The following is a 19,541-nucleotide window of genomic DNA, read 5'->3' on the forward strand; positions in this document are numbered from 1 at the left end:
AGATAAGTATAACTGCACCTGTCTCTTCTGTTAGTGACGTCACTCTTGACATACCTTCTGTGTCTTCTGTCTCTATGCCTCAGCCTCTGCCTCTACCTCTCCCTTCTCCCTGCTTCACCCCAGCTCCTTCTGTTTCCAACTATGAAGCCTACTCAACAACCGATTTGCAGACTATCTGTGAATCAAGGGGAATAGACACCCGGTTAAAAAACAGGGCGGATTGCATCAAAGCGCTACGAACCACTGATCAGACCCCTGCCCCCCAGCTATACCCTGATCTGAGGGACCTCAAACCTGAAGGTGCAGTAAGCGAGGTGGTTAATCTAAGCCCACCGATGATGCTGGGTCAGCCCTTGCACTCTTCCCGGACCGAGGCCTATCCAGTCAGGGTGCAGCAATTTGAAGGTCCTCCCAATGCACGGGGGGAACGGACTTTAGGGGAACGGGTAGTTTGGCATGTCCCCTTCACCCCGGCAGAGATCCGCACTATTCTGGCTGAGCTCCCGGACTATCGAGTCAATCCGAGAGGATTTGCTCGAATGTTTGGACAAAACCAGTTCAGCTATGGTATGAGCGGGTCAGATTGTGCACAGATCCTACGGGCAAAGGTGGGCATGGAAGTGGCCAGTACAGTGATTGCAGGGTGCTCTATAACCACGCATGAGGAGATGACTTCAGGGGGCAAAGAGTTCTGTACACAGCTAAAGGCAAAGCTTCCAGAAATGTATGGTGCTACCTCTACTACGGACATGATGAAGCTCACCCAGGGTCCTAATGAGGAAAGCGCCTGCTTCTGGCGCCGTCTCAAGCAGACGGCACTGGATGCGGATCTGGAAGTTGGACCTGATGCTCCAACTGAAGGGGTAAAGGTGACCGCGACGCACATTCTGTTGCGGGCCAAATTTTTGGAAGGCATCGATACTAAAATTCGGGAAAGGCTGGTTCTGGCCTGACCCGAATATAATGAGATGTCTATCCCTGCTATCCTTTCCACTCTTGCGGCAATAGAGAGGGAAATGGATAGAAGAAAACAAGACAAGGCCAAAGTTCTTATGTCCCAGACCCCACACGAAAAACCAAGGGATCTGGGTCACAGGAAGGATAGGCCCCCACCCAGGTGCTTCCAGTGCCACCAAACGGGGCACATGAGGAGGAGCTGTCCCCAATTACCTAAAGGTCGGTGGCAGTTCATTCCTGATGAGTCCTCCGCCCCTATGACCACCATGGTAAGTAACTCCTATGAATTCTCATAGGAAGTTGACAAATCGGTGTCGGCCCAGATCCATCTTTTTCTAGAGGAATTAAAATATCCCCTCCCTTGCCTCACTGACACCGGTGCAGCAAGAACGGTCCTGCGAAAACAGGACATCCAAGGCAAGGTACCCCTCTCAGGGGAAAGCCCTCCTAACCCCTACTAACCTCACTATCAAACGATGCACTATTCTTAACCCAGCTTCTCTTCTTCCTGTGTCGGAAGATGAGAAGGGGGGGGAGGACAGCAATGACAGTGCTGAATTTTGCAACACGACTAACAATACTAACACCTCTTCTGCTAACATGTCTTCTTTGTCCACTACTAATCTCTCTTCCAAAGGACACGACTGCATTTCTTTGGTGGAACTGGAGTCAGCGGCGACACACCCCATATCACCCCGAGAGTAGCGGTAAGGTTGAACGTCTTCCGATACCCAAAAACCTTGGCCTGAGTGTCTCCCCATTGCCCCCTATTCCATCCGGAATGCCCCTCGGCAACCACATGGGCTATCACCCTACGAGGTGTTGTTTGGGGGACCTCCCAAAACAGGGTTGTACTTTCCTCAACAGTTGTTGTCTTTGCATTCACAGCTTACAGGTTATGTGCAATCTCTGCAACGGGAGCTGCAGAAGATACACCATCGGGTTCGCGAATCGCTCCCCGATCCAAATACAATAACAGGTGTTCTTTCTATTGAGCCAGGTGATTGGGTCGTCCTAAAGAAACATCAAAGAACCGGACTCGAGCCACGGTTCACCGGACCATACCAAGTCCAGCTGACGACACCTACCTCACTCAAGCTCGAGGGACGAGACAACTGGGTGCACGCAAGCCACTGCAAGAAGCTTCTCAGCTACACCAGAGAATGAGGGGTGTCATTTTCCTTTTTCTTTTTGTTTGTATGTCTTACATGTGTGTGAACGGAGGAAAAGATGGCAGATACCCCAACCTTTTATTTAAAATGCACCTACGTTTAGCCAGAACCGCCAACAAAACCAACTGTTGGGTATGCTCTAAGCCCCCACCCAGTCATCACATGTCCGCAATGGCCGCTGTTCATGCCCTATATGACATCCGCGTCGGCATGAAAAAGCAAGGGACCCCTGGTCAGCCCCCACGTAGACATTTATCGGTAGAACTTAATGACACATTTTTAGCAGGTAACATCAGTTTCAGCACCAATATTAGCTCTAGCTCCTGTAGGGCCCTCACCAGTCCATTATGGGTAACTGGGCAGCTAGGCAGCCCTCAGGTGTGCTTTAACATCAGCTTTGGCACAGGTAACAAGTTTGTTGGGACTACCACCTGTGAGGGAGGTATAACTGTCAATCTGACTAACCAGACTTCCCTTCTGAGTAACCACACTGACCGACCAGACCACGTGTGTTGGAAGGACGGATGTGATGTGCAGACTGAGGGAGCAATCCCCCAGTCTGTGCAACTGTTGCTCAGTGCCAGAGGCCGAACGAGGAACTCCTCCTGTTCTGCTCTGACAGGTCCATACTATTTTCTGTGTGGTTCGGCAGCCTATAGAACATTCCCCCAGAACGCGAAAGGTTCGTGTGCCCTCATAAAGCTAGTCCCCGCATCCTATGTAGTGATGGACCATGAAGAGTTGATGGTCCACAAGAAGGTAAGGATGGCAGGGAGAGTTCGCAGAGAGCTGTTCTCTGAGGGCGACCAGGCATGGGCTTGGTTCCCCTCATGGACTGGATGGGGAATAGAACTTATGAAGCGCCTGAACAATTTTTCTGTCATCGTGGATAGTATGTTTAACGAGACCGTAGAGGCTGTCAGAGAAATTGCCCAAGAACAACGGCAGATGGGAATTTTAGTGCTTCAGGAGAAGATGGCCCTTGATTATCTTTTAGCCGCCAAAGGGGGGTTCTGTGAGTTCATCGGAGAGGATTGTTGTACTTGGATAGAAGACACCGATGACAAGGTCCAGGCCCATATGGACAAAGTTAGTGAACTACAGGGAAAAGCTAGAGCTATAGCTAGTGAGGGTTGGAATCCGTTCAAGGGTTTGGGAGGATTGGGAGATTTCCTGTTCTCCATCGGATCTTGGTTGAAGGAAGTGGGAGTGTATGTCCTGATGCTTCTCTTTTTCATCTGCCTTTTATATGCCGCGGTGAGATGTTCCTGTTGCCTCATCGACCGTGTAAGCCAAGCTCGGGCAGACGACCACATCTCCATGCCCGCTCCTGGGATTCCACTCCAACCACTGATCGGAGGAAGACCTCACCAACCAACCACCTTCTCTACAGATTACATCCTGGCTTCCCTCTAATTTATCTCTCTGAAGACCACATTCTCCAAGACCTTCAAGCAAGCTTCAAGCCTCATCATGGTTTGTGTCTGCGATTTGGAAAACTGTCTGGGTCGAGACCAGCCTTGTGTGGCCCCGTCTGCAGGGGCAATTTGAGAATCTATTGCTGGATCTCCCCAGACCACCGTGGGATCACAAGCCTTATTCATACCACAAGTCTGTTTGTGGTTTTTGCAAGAGCCTTCCTGTAGTGAAGGTTCCAACGCTCTTGAGGATCATCGCTTCAATCAAGCCTGTTTGCGTCGAGTCTGCGTCGGGTCTTGTTGTTTCAGGTACCCCGTGGAGCTTTATTCTCAGGGACAACTACAGGAACTCTTTGAAGTTTGAGACTACACCCATCAAGCTGAAGAAGATCAAGAAGGGACACGAGGAGAATATGATAAAACAGGAGGGAATGTCATGGAAATTTTGTATTATTGGTCGAACTTTAAATGTGTCATATATTCGTGTTATTCATATGTCTCTCGTGTGGCTTAATTAAAGCTCTGAAGGCTGCAATTGGGCCATGCGCATGTACAATGTATGTATTACAGTACTCAGCTTGGTAATGGATGAGATGGCAGATCTGCGCTTATAGACCGGCGTGTATACCACCACGGCATTCCATGCGAATGCTGCTGTCAGTAGACCGTGGGCCTGTATCCGCATATCAGCAGCATGGTACCACGTGGGCTTCATAACGCAATGCGCAAGCGGTGTGAACTCCACGTGTAGGCTTATGCATATCTTACAACCCATTACAAATCTGAACTGTATCCGGATGGATGTGTTTTAATAAAGATCGTATCGGGCCCATCCAGGTACAGACTGATATTTTTAGGGAGATGCTTGTGCAGAGAATTTTGCATACCAATAGAAGCTAGTAGGACAGGAAATATGACCTCAGATGGCTCATAGGGGGGAAGGGGAGGAAGTCTGCTGACCTCAGAAGACTCATGGGGGAGGACCAGTGATAGATAATAGCAAAGGCTATGCTCCAATTGGAATGTACATCCTCTGTATAGGCAATCCCCATTGCATTGTTCGGTGGGAGGGATTGACTTTATTCATGTGGGGGGCATGTGTGTATTTTTAATAAAACAGAGAGCTGAGCCTAAAGCCGGCCCTTATGTGAGTTGCAACAGATCCTGAGTGTCGTTTGATCATTCTAGGGTAACGGAGCTCCAATCACCCACAAATTCAACAGAACCAAAGTATTTGGATGGGCAGGAATCGTGTAGTTTGGCTGCAGTCGTGGTAAGCGAGATTCGCACAGCTTTATGGGGGATTTCTGCGCATCCAACTGCGAGTACTCACGGTAAGGAGAAATTCGTTAAAGCGAATTTCCAAGACAAACACTAGCAGAGATAAATACACAACCTCATCCAGATCCATCCTTCCCATCAACAAGCCAAGATGGCTTCCCTGTGCAGCCACTTCTGGTCAGGATTGGCCTTGGTGTAATGTCAGGGCTCCCGGGTATGACCAGAGGTGTGTGACTGACGCAGGGAAACGCAGGCTTCAGATATGTTATAAACAATATAATTTATTAACACTAACAATACAAACATAAACGCAGTGCAATGCTAACATAATACAGTGCAAACAAACCAAACCAACCACCCACAGATAACAGTACATACAATGCAAGCGTCGTCAGGCAGGCCGGGTCAATATCAATCGGGCAGGTAGGTACAGGGGGAGCAAGCGGAGAATGGTTGGGGTCACAAGCCAGGGTCAGCAGGTAGCGGGCAGCGTGGTACAGAGGGTCAGGCAGAGGGATGGTCAGGAACGAGCCGGGGTCAGAGCAGGAGAAGTCAGCAGAGGTACAGATCAGGCCGGGTCAGCAACAAGACAGGAACAGGAATAGGAACAGAAACAGGAAGCAGGAAGCAGGATACAGGGCCCAGGAAAAACACACACCAAGGCCGAGTCTGCAGGTCTGGCCATCCCTTAAATACACCAGTATAAGCAGTTTCAGGTGTTTGGCTGGCTGCAAGATTGAGTCTCTGATTGCTGGGAGCACCCGCTGGCCAGCCCTGGTTTTTTTTTTTAAATATTTTGATTTTTTTTATTATTTTTACACTGTCCCTTTCATTTTTTTTATCACTTTTAATACAATCACAGGGAATACAAATATCCCCTATAACTTCAATGGACATTGTCATATATTCTTTTTTGAGAAATCTGGGGTCTATCAGACTCTGGATATCTCCTCTGCCCTTACATTATCTAATCAAACCAACATCGGTGATCAGATGCTTTCCCAATTTACAAATGGCGCTGTTTCTATCCTGCGAAACTGAAGTGATGAAATGCTTGTAGCTTCCGAATTCTTAGACTATAGAGATGATTGGCACCACTCTGGTCTCCAATGCTGTAGGCATCATCCTGGTATTACCATTCAAAGTCCAGTGATGTAGGGGCGCATGCGCAGTGGCTCCGGCGATGGACGCTCAGGGAAGAGAGCTCCGTCCACCTGCCAGTACGATCGTGGCACACTACGACACCAGGGAGTCATTAACAGCTCGTTAGAGCCATTAACCCCTCGCCATCCATTCTTATTATTATACAGTATTTATATAGCGGCAGAAGGTTTGCTCCGCGCTGTACATTATAGTGGGGACAGAACATGAGACAATACAGTAACAATACAATACATGAGGGGTGTGAGGGCCCTGATCCTGGGAGCTTACAATCTAGGAGGGAGGGGATAGTGGTACAGGAGGAAGTGGCTGTGGGGGATGGAGAGGTAGGAGGAGTGGAGGAGATTGGTTGTTAGGTGAGGGTGGGGTAGGCTTCCCTGAAGAGATGGGTTTTCAGGGTGCAACTAAAGGTGAGGAGGGTAGGTGACAGTCTTATGGATTGGGGTAGTGAGTTCCAGAGGATGGGGGAAGTCCTGGAGAAGTCCTGCAAATGGGCGTGGTAGGTGGAGACCAGGGAGCTAGAAAGTAGGAGGTCTTGTGAGGAGCGAAGATTATGGGTTGGGTGGTATTTGGGTATCAGATCGGTGAGGTAGTTTGGGGCAGCATTATGTGAAAGGATCTAGATAACTTCCATTGTATTATGTACGCCATTTTAAGTATTAAGTTAGCTTTTTCCAGATATATTAGAAGTTTAATGAAACTGTTTTAGTTGTTGAAGGTTGTATCAACAGAAGCTAACATGACCCTGACAATGTCTTTATCTGGTTGTTTTTCAGAAAGTTAGCCAAAATAACTTATACCAAGAAATGTATATGTCATGTTTCATGTAGTCAGCTCATGATGGATATTTACAATTACAGTTTTAGAACTCGCTCCCCCCCCTTATTATTATCTGTAGTCTATATAATCTTATTAATGTCTAATAAACTTTCAACATCTCTGAACATAAGCTGTTATTTCCGTGTTCAAGGGGTGTTCCCAGAATTCTGCTGATAAACCAGGAATCTCTCCACAGACCGGGGGTCTCTGAGGGGATAAAGAAAATCATCCTTTCAGCTGGGGGCTCGTCCGGGATGACCACCCACCTCACTTGGTAAGTAAACCATTTGTCTTTTTATGACTAAAAGCTCTTTCTTGCCCTGTGTTGAGGGAAGGTCTTGAATCATTCTGTATTGTCTATATAGACCCGTGATAACCTGTAGCTGCTTTTGGTAAAGCAGACGTAACTCTTTGGTAAAGTTACAATATAGTGCACTATAAAAAAAAAGAGTCTTTTTGGTAAAACACAGATTGTTCTCTGGTAGAACATAAAAGAAATTGTTCTTTGGTAGAACACACTGTCCTTTGGTAAAACAGTGAAGAGATAACTTTTGGGAAGTTATCAAAAGGTTAATAAGTCTGTGGAGCAGATTCTGGTTTGTCTGTCTTTTGCTTTTTCTTTCTGTCGCGTAGAAGTATAAGATAATTTGTTGTGTGGAACAAAATAAGATTTGAAGGTAAAATTGTCTTATCCACTGTCTAAATATGGGTCAAGGAGGTAGTTACCCACCAGGTCCCCCAGAAAAGGGAGAAAATTGTAGGGATTATGTTGCTAGAGTTTGTGGAACGGACTATTATTTAATAAATCCCTGGGTGGATTGTATGGCAGGCTGGACAGAAGCTATGGGGAGTACAGACCCATTCCCAAGAAAGGGGGCAAATGATCCTTTTCATACAGACATGGTTAAGGGATTATGTTTGGGGGACAAACAAGCCTTTCCTTGGTATGAGGGGGACCCACAATGGGACCAAGTTTATATGAAGAAAGGGGGAGAAAACTGGTTGAAATGGTCACCGTATTGGGTTGATAATAGCAAAGGAAAGTTAAATTTGATTTTCTCTTTAAAACAAAAGAGGAAGTTGAAATTGGATACATTAAAAATATGACAGGAAAAGCATCAATCTGAAAAGACATGCAGACCCAAGATTGGACTGAAAACAGTTCAGACACCAATCCCACCCCCTCCGTATAATATATATCCTTCATTAAGTTGTTTTAAAAATGCTGCTGATGATGATTTTTTGATTAGTTTGGGGATGATTACTCCCCAGCCTAATGCCCCTCCAGCCCCTGCTCCTGTCTCTGCAGCTCCAGCCCCTGCTCCTGCCCCTGCCCCTCCAGTCCCTGCCCCTGTCCCTGCGCCATTTCCCGTCCCGGATCTACAACCAATTTTTAAAACAACTTAATACAGCCAGGCCCCTCCACTTGACCCAAACAGATCATTAGTATAAAATCACCAGACAAAGAGGGTAGCCAAGTTCAAGGCATCCTTACGGAAAATAATGACAACGAAGGAGAGTTGGAATACGAAGAACAGGGACAGGTAAATATAATAAAATTACAGAAAAAGGATGGTCAATGGAGAAGAAGTGACACCAGTCATAGAAAGGGCAGAGAGGTGGAGGAATTTAGAATGCAGCTTAGATCCATGGATAAGAAACAAGAGGGAAAAAGAGAAGATGAGGGGGCCGTAGGAGGAAAGGAGGTGGCTATATTGACACTACCATTTCTCACAGCAGGAGAACTAATTCTAAAAAACCCCATAGAATTAGAAGATATTAGTAAGATTGTTAAACATTGTCCCAAGCCTACAGTATCTCCTGGAGGTACACTTGCTTATGTAAAAAAGGCATGTTTGGGAAGAAATTACACACAGGAAGATATGAGATTGATCATTGATGGTATTCTGGGAAATAATCCAGCTTGGGATTGGATAAATGTAAAAAGCATTAGTCACATAGAACCAAGTAATACACAGGCTACTGCCTATAAACTGAACACCACAGAAGGGAGAGAAACTATGTGGGGGGAGCTTGACACAGAACTAAAAAGGGTTTTCAAGAATAAGGCTTCCCTCCCTATTGCTACAGCATGTAAACAGAAGGCAGGAGAAACTGTATTAGAATTCTGGAAAAGGTTGAAGGATGTCTGGACACAAGAAGCAGGACTGGCTCTAACTGGAGAGTTAAGTTCATTGATGATTCAGACATAACAGGTCTTAAGCCAGAAGCAGGATTAGCCGTGAAGCAGCAGGTCTGACTGGGCAACTAAAACTGTTGTTGAGTTTCAGACCTCCCTTCACAAGAAGGAGGCAGCGGGATGTTTAGATATTGTAAGAAAAGAGAAGGTTAATAGTAGTCATTTCCAAAGTGACCCCCAACAGGGAAATCAAGGGCAAGGACAAAGAGGAAGAGGATGGTATAGAGGTAGAGGAAAAGGAGGATTGGCAGGGGAAGAAGTAACTCTGAACCCCTCCAAATCCCCAGAAGAACTGGATGTTTCAACTGTGGAGGACAGGATCACTGGAGATATAACTGTCCATATGAACCTTCCTCCTCCCAGGGACAGCCACAACAGCGCCAACAGAGATACCAACCACCTAATGCCACCACCACCCCCCAAACACCACAGGCACAACCCCAAGATATTAAATATCCAATTCAGTGGGGGCCACAGCAGAACCATAGACAATAGGGATGCCTGGAAGGTGGTGTCCCGGCATTTCCCTTGGTTTCTTCATCATACAGGCAGCAGCCCCTCATTTCTTTACAAGTAGGGGGGGCTGAAGTTCCATTTTTGATTGATTCAGGTGCTACATGCAGCAGCCTGAGTGAGGAATGTATCATGGGGAAACTAAAAATGCCGAACCTTCTATGGGAATAAATGGGATACTAACAAAAACCCTCAAGACTCCCCCCTTGCCCGTTTCAGCCCTCACATGGGATGAGGCCATCACTTGTCACAGGTTCAGAATCATTCCAAATTGCCCTGTAAATTTGTTGGGAAGAGATCTTATGGGAATTTTAGGGATTTCTCTGAGTGTAACATCAGAAGGAGGTATTGTTTCCAGATCCTCCAAAGTACCCATTATACCTGCCTATTTCAATGATGAGAGTCATCCCTCACACATTACACCCCCTCCTGATACACATCCAGTTTGGGCCACAAATTCTATGGATGTAGGATTCATTTCATGTACACCGTACACAGTCACACTCAAGGAAGGGGCATTGCCCTACAAACAGAGACAATACAAATTGTCGCCAGAGAAGGAGGAAGGGATTGCTCCTCTAGTGGAAAGATTTTTAGAGACAGGTATTTTAGAAGAAACGGTTTCTCCTTACAACACACCTATCAATCCTGTTAAGAAGCCAGATGGCTCCTGCAGGTTTGTACAAGATTTGAGGACCATAAATAATTTGGTGGTTCCAATAGCCCCAATAGTGCCTGATGTCCCATCACTCCTCACCTCCATTCCATCCGATGCAGAGTATTTTACAGTGATTGATTTAACAAATGCATTTTTTTCGGTTCCTATGGACCACCAGACGAGGGCGCTATTTGTATTTATATTCTGAAATTGCCAGATCACCTGGTGTAGAATGTCCTAGGGTTTTGTAGATTTGCCTGCAGTCTACTCACTTGCCCTCCAGACCACACTGAGGTCCTGGACCCCTCCCAATGGTTCGGTCCTCCTACAATATGTGGGACCTATTGATTTGTAGTCCAAGTCATGCGGCCAGTCAGGAGGATAGTTGGTCTCTGTTAGAATGGTTGTCAGGGAATGGTCACAAAGCATCTAAAAAGAAACTGCAATGGTGCCAAAAACAGGTTGAATCCCTTGGTGTTACTCTAAGTCATGGTGAGAGGAATGTCAGTCACAAAAGAGCTGCGGCTCTCGTGGGTCTGCCCCGCCCACAAACAAAAAAGGACATGCTACCTTTTCTTGGTATGATTGGTTACTGCCGCCAATGGATACCTGATTGTTCATTCTATGATCACACTCTGAGGTCTGTCACACTTTCAGAATCACCTGACATTCTCACATGGTCAAATGAAATGGTTGATGCCTTTGTGTACCTGAAGAATGCTATGGTAACGGCCCCTGGTCTTGGACTACCTGACTATAGAAAATGTTTCATCTGTATGCGGGGGAAAATTGTACAACCATGGCGGGGGTCCTGGCTCAGGAACATGGAGGCAAGCTCCGCCCTGTAGCTTTTTTTTTCCAAAGTAGTGCCAACTCAGGTTCAGGACATGCCTGCTTGTCTGAGAGCTGTTGCATCCTGCGCTATGGTGGTGGAGATGGCTATTTCTTTCACATTGGGACATGAAACTACCCTACACACCACACATCAAGTGTCCTTACTACTGAAAAACATACACACTCAACACATGTCAGCACAAAGGTTGAGCGGATATGAAGTGATTCTTCTATCTGATCCCAACTTGATTATTAAATATTCTTCAGCAAATTCAGGTCCTGCTCCAATTTTGAATGCCCTATTGGGGCTAAAGGGAGAACAGGATGAAGTGGCACCAGAACACAACTGTATAACCCACATACAGCAAGACACTTCCCCTAGGCCCGACATGTCAGCTGTGGCTCTTGATGGGGCCCCAGATGTGTTTGTAGATGGCTCATGCTCTAGGCCAAATGATAATACTTACCATGCAGGATACGGCATTGTGCAACTTCCTGACAAAATACTCGAGGCAAAGCCAATCCCATATCAGTCAGCCCAAGCAGCCCAACTGATTGCCCTTACAAGAGCATGTCAATTATTTGCAGGACAGGATGTCAACATTTACACAGACTCCAAGTACACCCATGGTGCTGTACATGATTTTGGGGTCATTTGGGAGAGAAGAGGATTCATTGCTGCTGATGGCAAAACCATATCTCACTCTTCCTTGATATCTGATCTACTCAAAGCCATACAGTTACCAAAAACATCAGCCATTCTACATTGCAGGACACATACAAATCACAGAGATCATATTGCCAAAGGAAATGCATTAGCAGATAAGGTAGCAAAGGAAGCTGCATTACAACAGGTGGCCAGTGAACAGATGTCTATGCCCACTTCAGGCATCACAACCACCCCACATGACCAGATGTATAGCAGATTTACAAACATTTGCTATAAAAGTCGATCTAGCAGACTGGAATGGTTCTGGAGCACAACTAGATCCAGCTTCTGGTCTAGTGTGCTTAGAGGGGAAACCATGCATTCCCATGTCAAGTGCCCCATTGTTCATTGCACAGTACCACGGTCTAGGACATAGAGGATGGAAAACGACGTGTGAAACATTATTGCAGGATTTTTACATTACAGGCTTATCTAGGTTGGTGAAAGAATATGTTTCCAGGTGCATTACATGTATAAGGAACAATCCACAGAACCCAAAGAAACCACAACACCAGCATCTAGTGTACCCAACTACACCTTTCACCCATTTACAAATAGATTTTACCCACATGCCAAAAACAGGACAGAGGCAAGAGTTTTTGTTGGTAATGGTGGATATGTTCAGCAGATGGGTGGAAGCATTTGTCACTAATAAAGAAGATGCACAGACTGTAGTCAGAATTCTTACACAGGAGATAATACCCAGATGGGGATGTCCGCTGCAGATAAATTCTGATAACGGACCAGCCATTGTGGCCAAGGTACGCCAAGACCTGGTAAAAGTACTTAGATTGGAAATGTCATATTCCCTATCATCCTCAAAGTTGGGGTATAGTAGAAAGGATGAACAGGACAATTAGGGATAAGTTGAGGAAGGCCACTGGAGGAACCTATACCCACTGGAAGAAGATGTTACCTGCAATTCTAGCAGAGGTAAGAATGACACCTAATAAGACTACAGGGTTATCTCCTTTTGAAATATTAATGGGAAGACCGTTCCCCACTCCTTGGGCTAGACAGCCACTTATGTTAGAAAGAGGGGACCTTGACCTGGTACAACAAGAATATGTGAGAAAACTGATTCAGACTTTAGATCAGATTGAAAGAAATGTTGCTCGCACCTCTCCTTTATCTTTTCAGGAACCAACACACCTTTTCCAAGTGGGAGATGTCGTAGTGGTCCGCCAACTCGCTAAAGACAAGAAGCAAGGCTACCCCTTTGGACCACCTACTACGGTGATAGCGGTTACCAGAACGGCTGTTCTGGTGGAGAATTCCCAGTCCTGGATCCATGCTAGTCGAGTGAAGAAGGTGAACCAAACACTTGAGAAACACAAGACGGAAAAAGGAGGTGAAGTATGAGAGGAAAATCCTCAAAGAGCGGGTGAAGTAAGTGAAAAAGACCCTGAAGATGACATTCCTTACTGCCCCTCATGGTGCTTTGAAGATCTGGGTCCTATTGGGCACACTGACTGCTCTTTTTCCTGCCAGTATGGATCCTAACTAACTGTATTTATCACCCTGAGGACTTGGGCCTAATAAAAGGTATCTGTGGTCAAGGACTAGATTTAAATGAGACCCAGATAACCAAAAGTGAAAGAAAATAAAAAAGAAGTTTTGAAGAGAACAATCCTTTTTCAGGAAAATGTTGATGATGCAGTTTAAATCTGCTTATGCTCAAAAGTCAGGTTCTGATAAATGTTGGATCTGTAGTAAGTTACATCCGAGCACATAGGAAATTCCTCTTCTGGCCGCTCCAGGCAAAATATTTTTTTAATAACAGGGAATGTAAGTATTGGTTTGACCAATATTACTTCTAATGCCGCCATATCTTTTCCAACTCTGGGAGTCACTCAACTCCCCGATTGGTGTTTTAGACTGGGGAATACTTCCCACAAGGGAAAGGGAATGTGCTCTCAGTCCATATTAAATATATCTGATCCTGGAAGGAGGGATGGAACTTCTTCTGTGAAACTCTGGCAAGTAAATGGTAGAGCCCTGAATGAAAGTTTAGAAGAGATACAAGATAATGTTGGGAAAACTATGTTTGGAAAACTTCTTTTTTATTTCACACTTGTTGTCACCCCTGAATTTTGCTCTGCAATACAAAAATTGCCGATCTCCTTGGGAAACAATACCTATATCTGTTGTGGTAAGATCTGTTACCCTTGGATACCGAGTAATGTCCAGGGCTGGTGCTATGTAGCCCAATTAGTGCCAATCATGGCAGCCATAGACCAGAAGGAACATCAGGTAAAAGCCAGTACATACCCAAAACACCAACTAACTCTGAGACAGAGAAGGGAAACCAAACAAGAAAAGGTAGATCTATTCTCTACAGGTGATAAGGTTTGGTCATGGTTCCCTACCTACACGGGATGGGGAATAACACTCATGAACAAAATAAATAATTACACAAACATTATTGATGATATACTGGAGAGGAACTCTAAGGACATGGGGTTGCTAAATACTGAGACCAGAGCTATTAGAGAACAGCTGGAGATGCAAGAATTAGCTATTGAAAGCATGAGTGCTGCTCTGACAGGTCTGTGTGAGATGACAGAGGATTCTGAATGTTGTACTTGGATATATAATACCACAATGACTGTTCCAGATTATTATGAAATAATAAAGCAACACAGGGAACAGGTAGATGGTTTAATGGAAGAAGCTAGAGCTATAGGAAAAGATGGATGGACTCCTTTTGATTGGCTAGGATCAGGATTTGGTTCCGTCTTTTCATGGATGAAAGGTATCACTGTAAGAATAGTCATGATATTGTTTTTTGTTTTATTTTTATATCTATGTTTTAAATGCTTATTATATTGCATTGCTAGAGCTACCAAGCCGCAAAATACAAATGAAGGTTATCTGGCTATGTACAAAAAGATGAATGAGGTAAAGAATTGAGATCATGTTCATGATCTAAGAGGGGATTGAAAGGATCTAGAGAACCTCCATTGTGTTGATGTACGCCATTTTAAGTATTAAGTTAGGTTTTTGCAGATATATTAGAAGTTTAATGGAACTGTTTTAGTTTGCTGAAGGATGTATCAACAAAAGATAACATGACCCTGAAGTTTTCTTTGCCCGGCTATTTCTCAGAAAGCTAGCAAAATCAGTTTATACCAAGAAATGTATATGTCATGTTTCATGTAGTCAGCTCATGATGGAAACTTACAAGTTACAGTTTTAGAACTCGCTCCCCCCTCCCTTATTATTTCTGTATCCTATATAATCTTAGTAATGTCTAATAAACTTTGAACATCTCTGAACATAAGCTGCCGTTATTTCCGTGTTCAAGGGGTGTTCCCAGAATTCTGCTGATAAACCAGGAATCTCTCCACAGACCGGGGGTCTCTGAGGGGATAAGAAAATCATCCTTTCACTTACCTGACCTAAATCCAACAGAACACCTCTAGGATATCATGTTTTGGTCCATCCGACGCCACCAGGTTGCAACCAAACCAGATATCGTATGTAGTTTCCAGCGCCTCAGGATATGCACAGCCAAAAGGGAAGCCAAGGGAACCAGGACAGCGACAACCAAAGGAAATGCTTCAGGGGTGCAGCTCTCCTCAGACGGGGAGATCAGCCACTAGATAGAGAATAAACAGGTGCGCACACACCTTGTGCATTATCCAAGGTTTATTGAAAGGAGTGAAAAATAAAAACATACTCACAGGTGAAGCATGTATCTAAAAATCATTTGCATAATGACGATGGCCACAACGACAAGCAAGGTGTTCCAAGTATCAGTGCGGTCAAATGGCTGACGCGTTTCGAGGATGAATCCCTTTCCTCAGAGCTCCTGACCAGCCTCTGATGCAGATGTGTAGTGGATGGATGATGGGAGTCTTGCTGGTGATATATTATTAGGACCCTCCCCCGACGTTGTCAGGCATGAATACAAGCACATGGGGGCCATACAGACTACTGAGGACCATTCTGAGTTGCTGCAATGACATTTCAGCACAATGGATGACAGGCGGTGCCACCTGTGAGACTCGGCATGTGAAGGTAAAATTGCCGCACTGTGAAGCTAAGCATGGAGGTCACAGCAATGTGTACTCACCCAATCAGCTGCTTTCTTCATTTAGAGGTAGGTGATCAGGGGGCGGGTCTGAGACATCATCCTCTTCTAAGCCCCTCCCATCTGACCGTGCCCATTACTCTCCATGGCATGCCGAGCAGAACTTGGTTTTCATGTGTCTGCGTTGGGCTGATTTGTGGTCACCATGGATTGAATTATTAGGTGTAAACCAGGCAGATGGCTTGTTCTGGGGATTGTCAGTGATCACATGTCCTGTTATATGGATTCAATATCCATCGTCTGACATCCTAACAGGAGTTCTGTCATTTTTCAGGATGTCAGTAAAAACATGTCCTCCGTCAGTAAATGTTCATGTTGTGTCAGTAATAAAAGTCACGGAGGGTTGGGAACCCTGCAAGGGGGGCAGAGATATGTGACTGCCTAGTCCAGCCTTTCTCAGCCAGGGTTCCTCCAAAGGGTTCTAGGGCTTCCTTGTCACTTCATTGGGCTGTATATGGAAGTGTCACCGACCAGCCGTTTCTGGATACACAGCTTTGTCATCATTGCACACACACACAATTTTTTTCTGTTCAATACATTTTTTATTATAATTTCACTTTTAACAAGATTGCAGAAAAAAAATCAGTAAACGGTAAAAGAAGGAATCTGATTGGTCAGGAAGATCCCTTTTCTGGAATGTGGGGGCGGAGTCATTATTATTGGTGTACAATACAATACACAACGTGTTCCATTATTATAACAAAGTATTGTAGAAAAGATCCCAACATGTGACATGGCTGAATGAATGCTGGTCATATTAGTCCATCTATTCTCTAAGTGGGGTGGTATCTATTGGGCCAATCCCTTTTACAAACCACACATAATATCGCCCTTCAAAGTGAAAACAGAAACGATTTGCACAAAATCAAAGAGTAGAAATATTTTCTGGTGGATCCCCTCTACCCAGACCCCATATGTAGACATAGAACAACAAGCTGTGTTCCCTCTCGTGCCGCACTCCTCCAACCACCCAAACCCACACAGAAGCCAAGGGAAATAATGAGAGGAAAGTTCCCCCCTAGTTTGGGGCTGAGTTCTCCTTCCCTCCTGTTGGGGGATGGGAGAAGGATGGACTGAAGACAGAGAGACGCTTCGGGGTCACCACTGTTCTGTAGAGCCTTGAAATGAAGGACATCAACTTCAGAAGTTCTTGTTGTCTGTGTAAAGTTCCCCGATAACGAGATCTGGGCTCTCCCGGCTTCTAGCTCTGTAACCCGCTATATCATTATCAGGAAACGCAACTCCGACACCCAAGAAGGGCTGAAGTTGTGTCCTTCAATTCCAGGATCTACTGACCACTCTGCACCCCGACATTTACTGCACTTCATCCATGTCTTTGGGGGCCTCTCATCTCCTTATCAACTGTTTCTTCCATGATGAAGATCAGCCATGGAGTATATCTGAGGTGTATATCAGGGTGTGCTTCTTCCCCACATGAGAGCTGGGATGTCCAGCAACATTCATCTAGAAGACATTTCCCACACTCAAGGCAGTAATACACCTCCAGGGTTGTGTGGGACCCCTCATGTACAGGAAGACAGGACTTCAGTGAGGAACATTTCCCTCACTCAGGACAGGAAAGTGCCTTCTTCCCCGTGTGAGATCTCTGATGTGTGGAAAGATGTGACTTCTGTGAAAAACATTTCCCGCACTCAGGACAGGAATATGGCTTCTCTCCCATATGAGATTTCTGATGTCTAGAAAGACGGGACTTCACTGAAAAACATTTCCCACACTCAGGACAGGAATACAACTTCTCCCCCATGTGAGATCTCTGATGTGTGTATAGATGGGACTTGTCTGAAAAACATTTCCCGCACTCAAAACAGGAATAAGGCTTCTCCCCCGTGTGAGATCTCTGATGTGTGTAAAGATTACGCTTACGTGAAAAACATTTCCCACACTCAGAACAGCAATACGGCTTCTCCCCTGTGTGAGATCTCTGATGTGTCTGAAGACTGGACTTGTGTGAAAAACATTTCCCACACTCTGGACAGGGATATGGCTTCTCGCCCGTGTGCGATCTCTGATGTATGTAAAGATCGGACTTCCGTGGAAAACATTTCTCACACTCAGGACAGGAATACAGCTTCTCCCCCGTGTGAGATCTCTGATGTGTGTGAACACTGGACTTGTCTGAAAAACATTTCCCACACTCTGGACAGGGATATGGCTTCTCGCCCGTGTGCGATCTCTGATGTATGTAAAGATCGGACTTCCGTGGAAAACATTTCTCACACTCAGGACAGGAATACAGCTTCTCCCCCGTGTGAGATCTCTGATGTGTGTGAACACTGGACTTGTCTGAAAAACATTTCCCACACTCTGGACAGGGATATGGCTTCTTGCCCGTGTGCGATCTCTGATGTCTCGAAAGATCGGACTTCCATGGAAAACATTTTCCACACTCAGAACAGGAATATGGCTTCTCCCCCGTGTGAGATCTCTGATGTTTGTAAAGATGGGACTTCTGTGAAAAACATTTCCCACACTCAGGACAAGAATGTGGCTTGTCCCCAATGTGCAATTTCTTATGTCTGTAAAGATTAGACTTATCTGAAAAACACTTCCCGCACTCAGTACAGGAGAAGCTCTTCCCTGTTGGAAGGCCGGCTCGGTCCCGCACAGTCTGAGGTTCCTCAGGATACGAGGAATCCGATGGTCCATCTACACTGGGTGGTGCTGGATGGACATTGGAGGGAGCCGGGTTTTCTCCTGGACTATACTGTGTGATGTCCTCATCTTCTACTTTCCAGTCTGGAGACAAAGTGAGACAATCCTCAGAGGTTTTACTCATCTCCCGGCCATGGACTAAAATACAAAGACAAAGAGGATTACTAGACAGGAGCTGATTGGTTCCCCCAAACCAGGACTCCGCCCACATCAGGCAGCTTGGTCTCTGAGGAGCTTACAATTCCACCCTCAAGGGAACTAGGAAATGGCTCCTCTGATCTCCTACCAGGTCATTTCTTTATTCATGGACCTTAGTCAGAGAGTGAGGAAACAACCAGAACTGTCCTTTATAGGAGGGACAGTGATGAGGGGATTATAGGACGAGGGTCCCCACCCCCTCTATCACTCATCACCATCTTCCCAACACAAGAAGTACTGCACTTCCTTATTTAGTCCATGATTTAGTCATGAAGAACAGCGGGGCTGAGCCCCACCAGAGGTCAGAGAGTGAGGATGGGGGGAGAACAACCAACATAAAGACTGGACTGATCCTGAAGACCACCATCATTGGGGTATTGACTCCTCCCTCATTATCACTTTCTGTTTAAGGGTCCAAAATTGGAGGATGTTATCACATTATTATCACCATGTAAAAGTCTGTGCTCCAATCACATCATCCGATATAAAATGTCCAGCTGGGAGGAAATGGGGGAAACAAAAGAGAATCCATATTATGTGTAAATATAGCAGTGGGGGGAGGGGGAGAGCAGAAGTCAGGACTATGGAATGTACAACATGGAGTATATAGTGCAGGGGTCAGGAGTATGTAATGTACAACATAGAGTACATAGTGCAGGGGTCAGGAGTATGTAATGTACAACAGCGTATATAGTGCAGGGGTCAGGAGTATGTAATGTACAATATAGAGTATATAGTGCAGGGGTCAGGAGGAAGTAATGTACAATATAGCATATTTAGTACAGGGGTCAGGAGGATGTAATGTACATCATAGAGTATATAGTGCAGGGGTCAGGAGTATGTAATGTACAA

The 19,541-nt window shown here is 45.4% G+C and overlaps 1 protein-coding gene across 1 annotated transcript in view; it reads right to left on the reverse strand.

The window, feature by feature from the left end:
* LOC149468114 (uncharacterized) overlaps positions 1 to 18,826 on the reverse strand; it is a 91,970-nt gene extending 73,144 nt beyond the window's left edge. The window contains exon 1 of the mRNA XM_089670636.1: positions 17,598 to 18,826. Within this exon, the coding sequence (XP_089526762.1) occupies positions 17,598 to 18,702 (1,105 nt within the window). The 5' untranslated portion in view covers positions 18,703 to 18,826. The remainder of the gene's footprint in view (positions 1 to 17,597) is intronic.
* Positions 18,827 to 19,541: the final 715 nt, after the last annotated feature.

The sequence above is a fragment of the Staurois parvus genome, unplaced genomic scaffold, assembly GCF_062004578.1.
Source record: "Staurois parvus isolate SC_StPar_1 unplaced genomic scaffold, SC_StPar_1.0 ptg000092l, whole genome shotgun sequence".
In the NCBI taxonomy this organism is placed as follows: Eukaryota; Metazoa; Chordata; class Amphibia; order Anura; family Ranidae; genus Staurois; species Staurois parvus.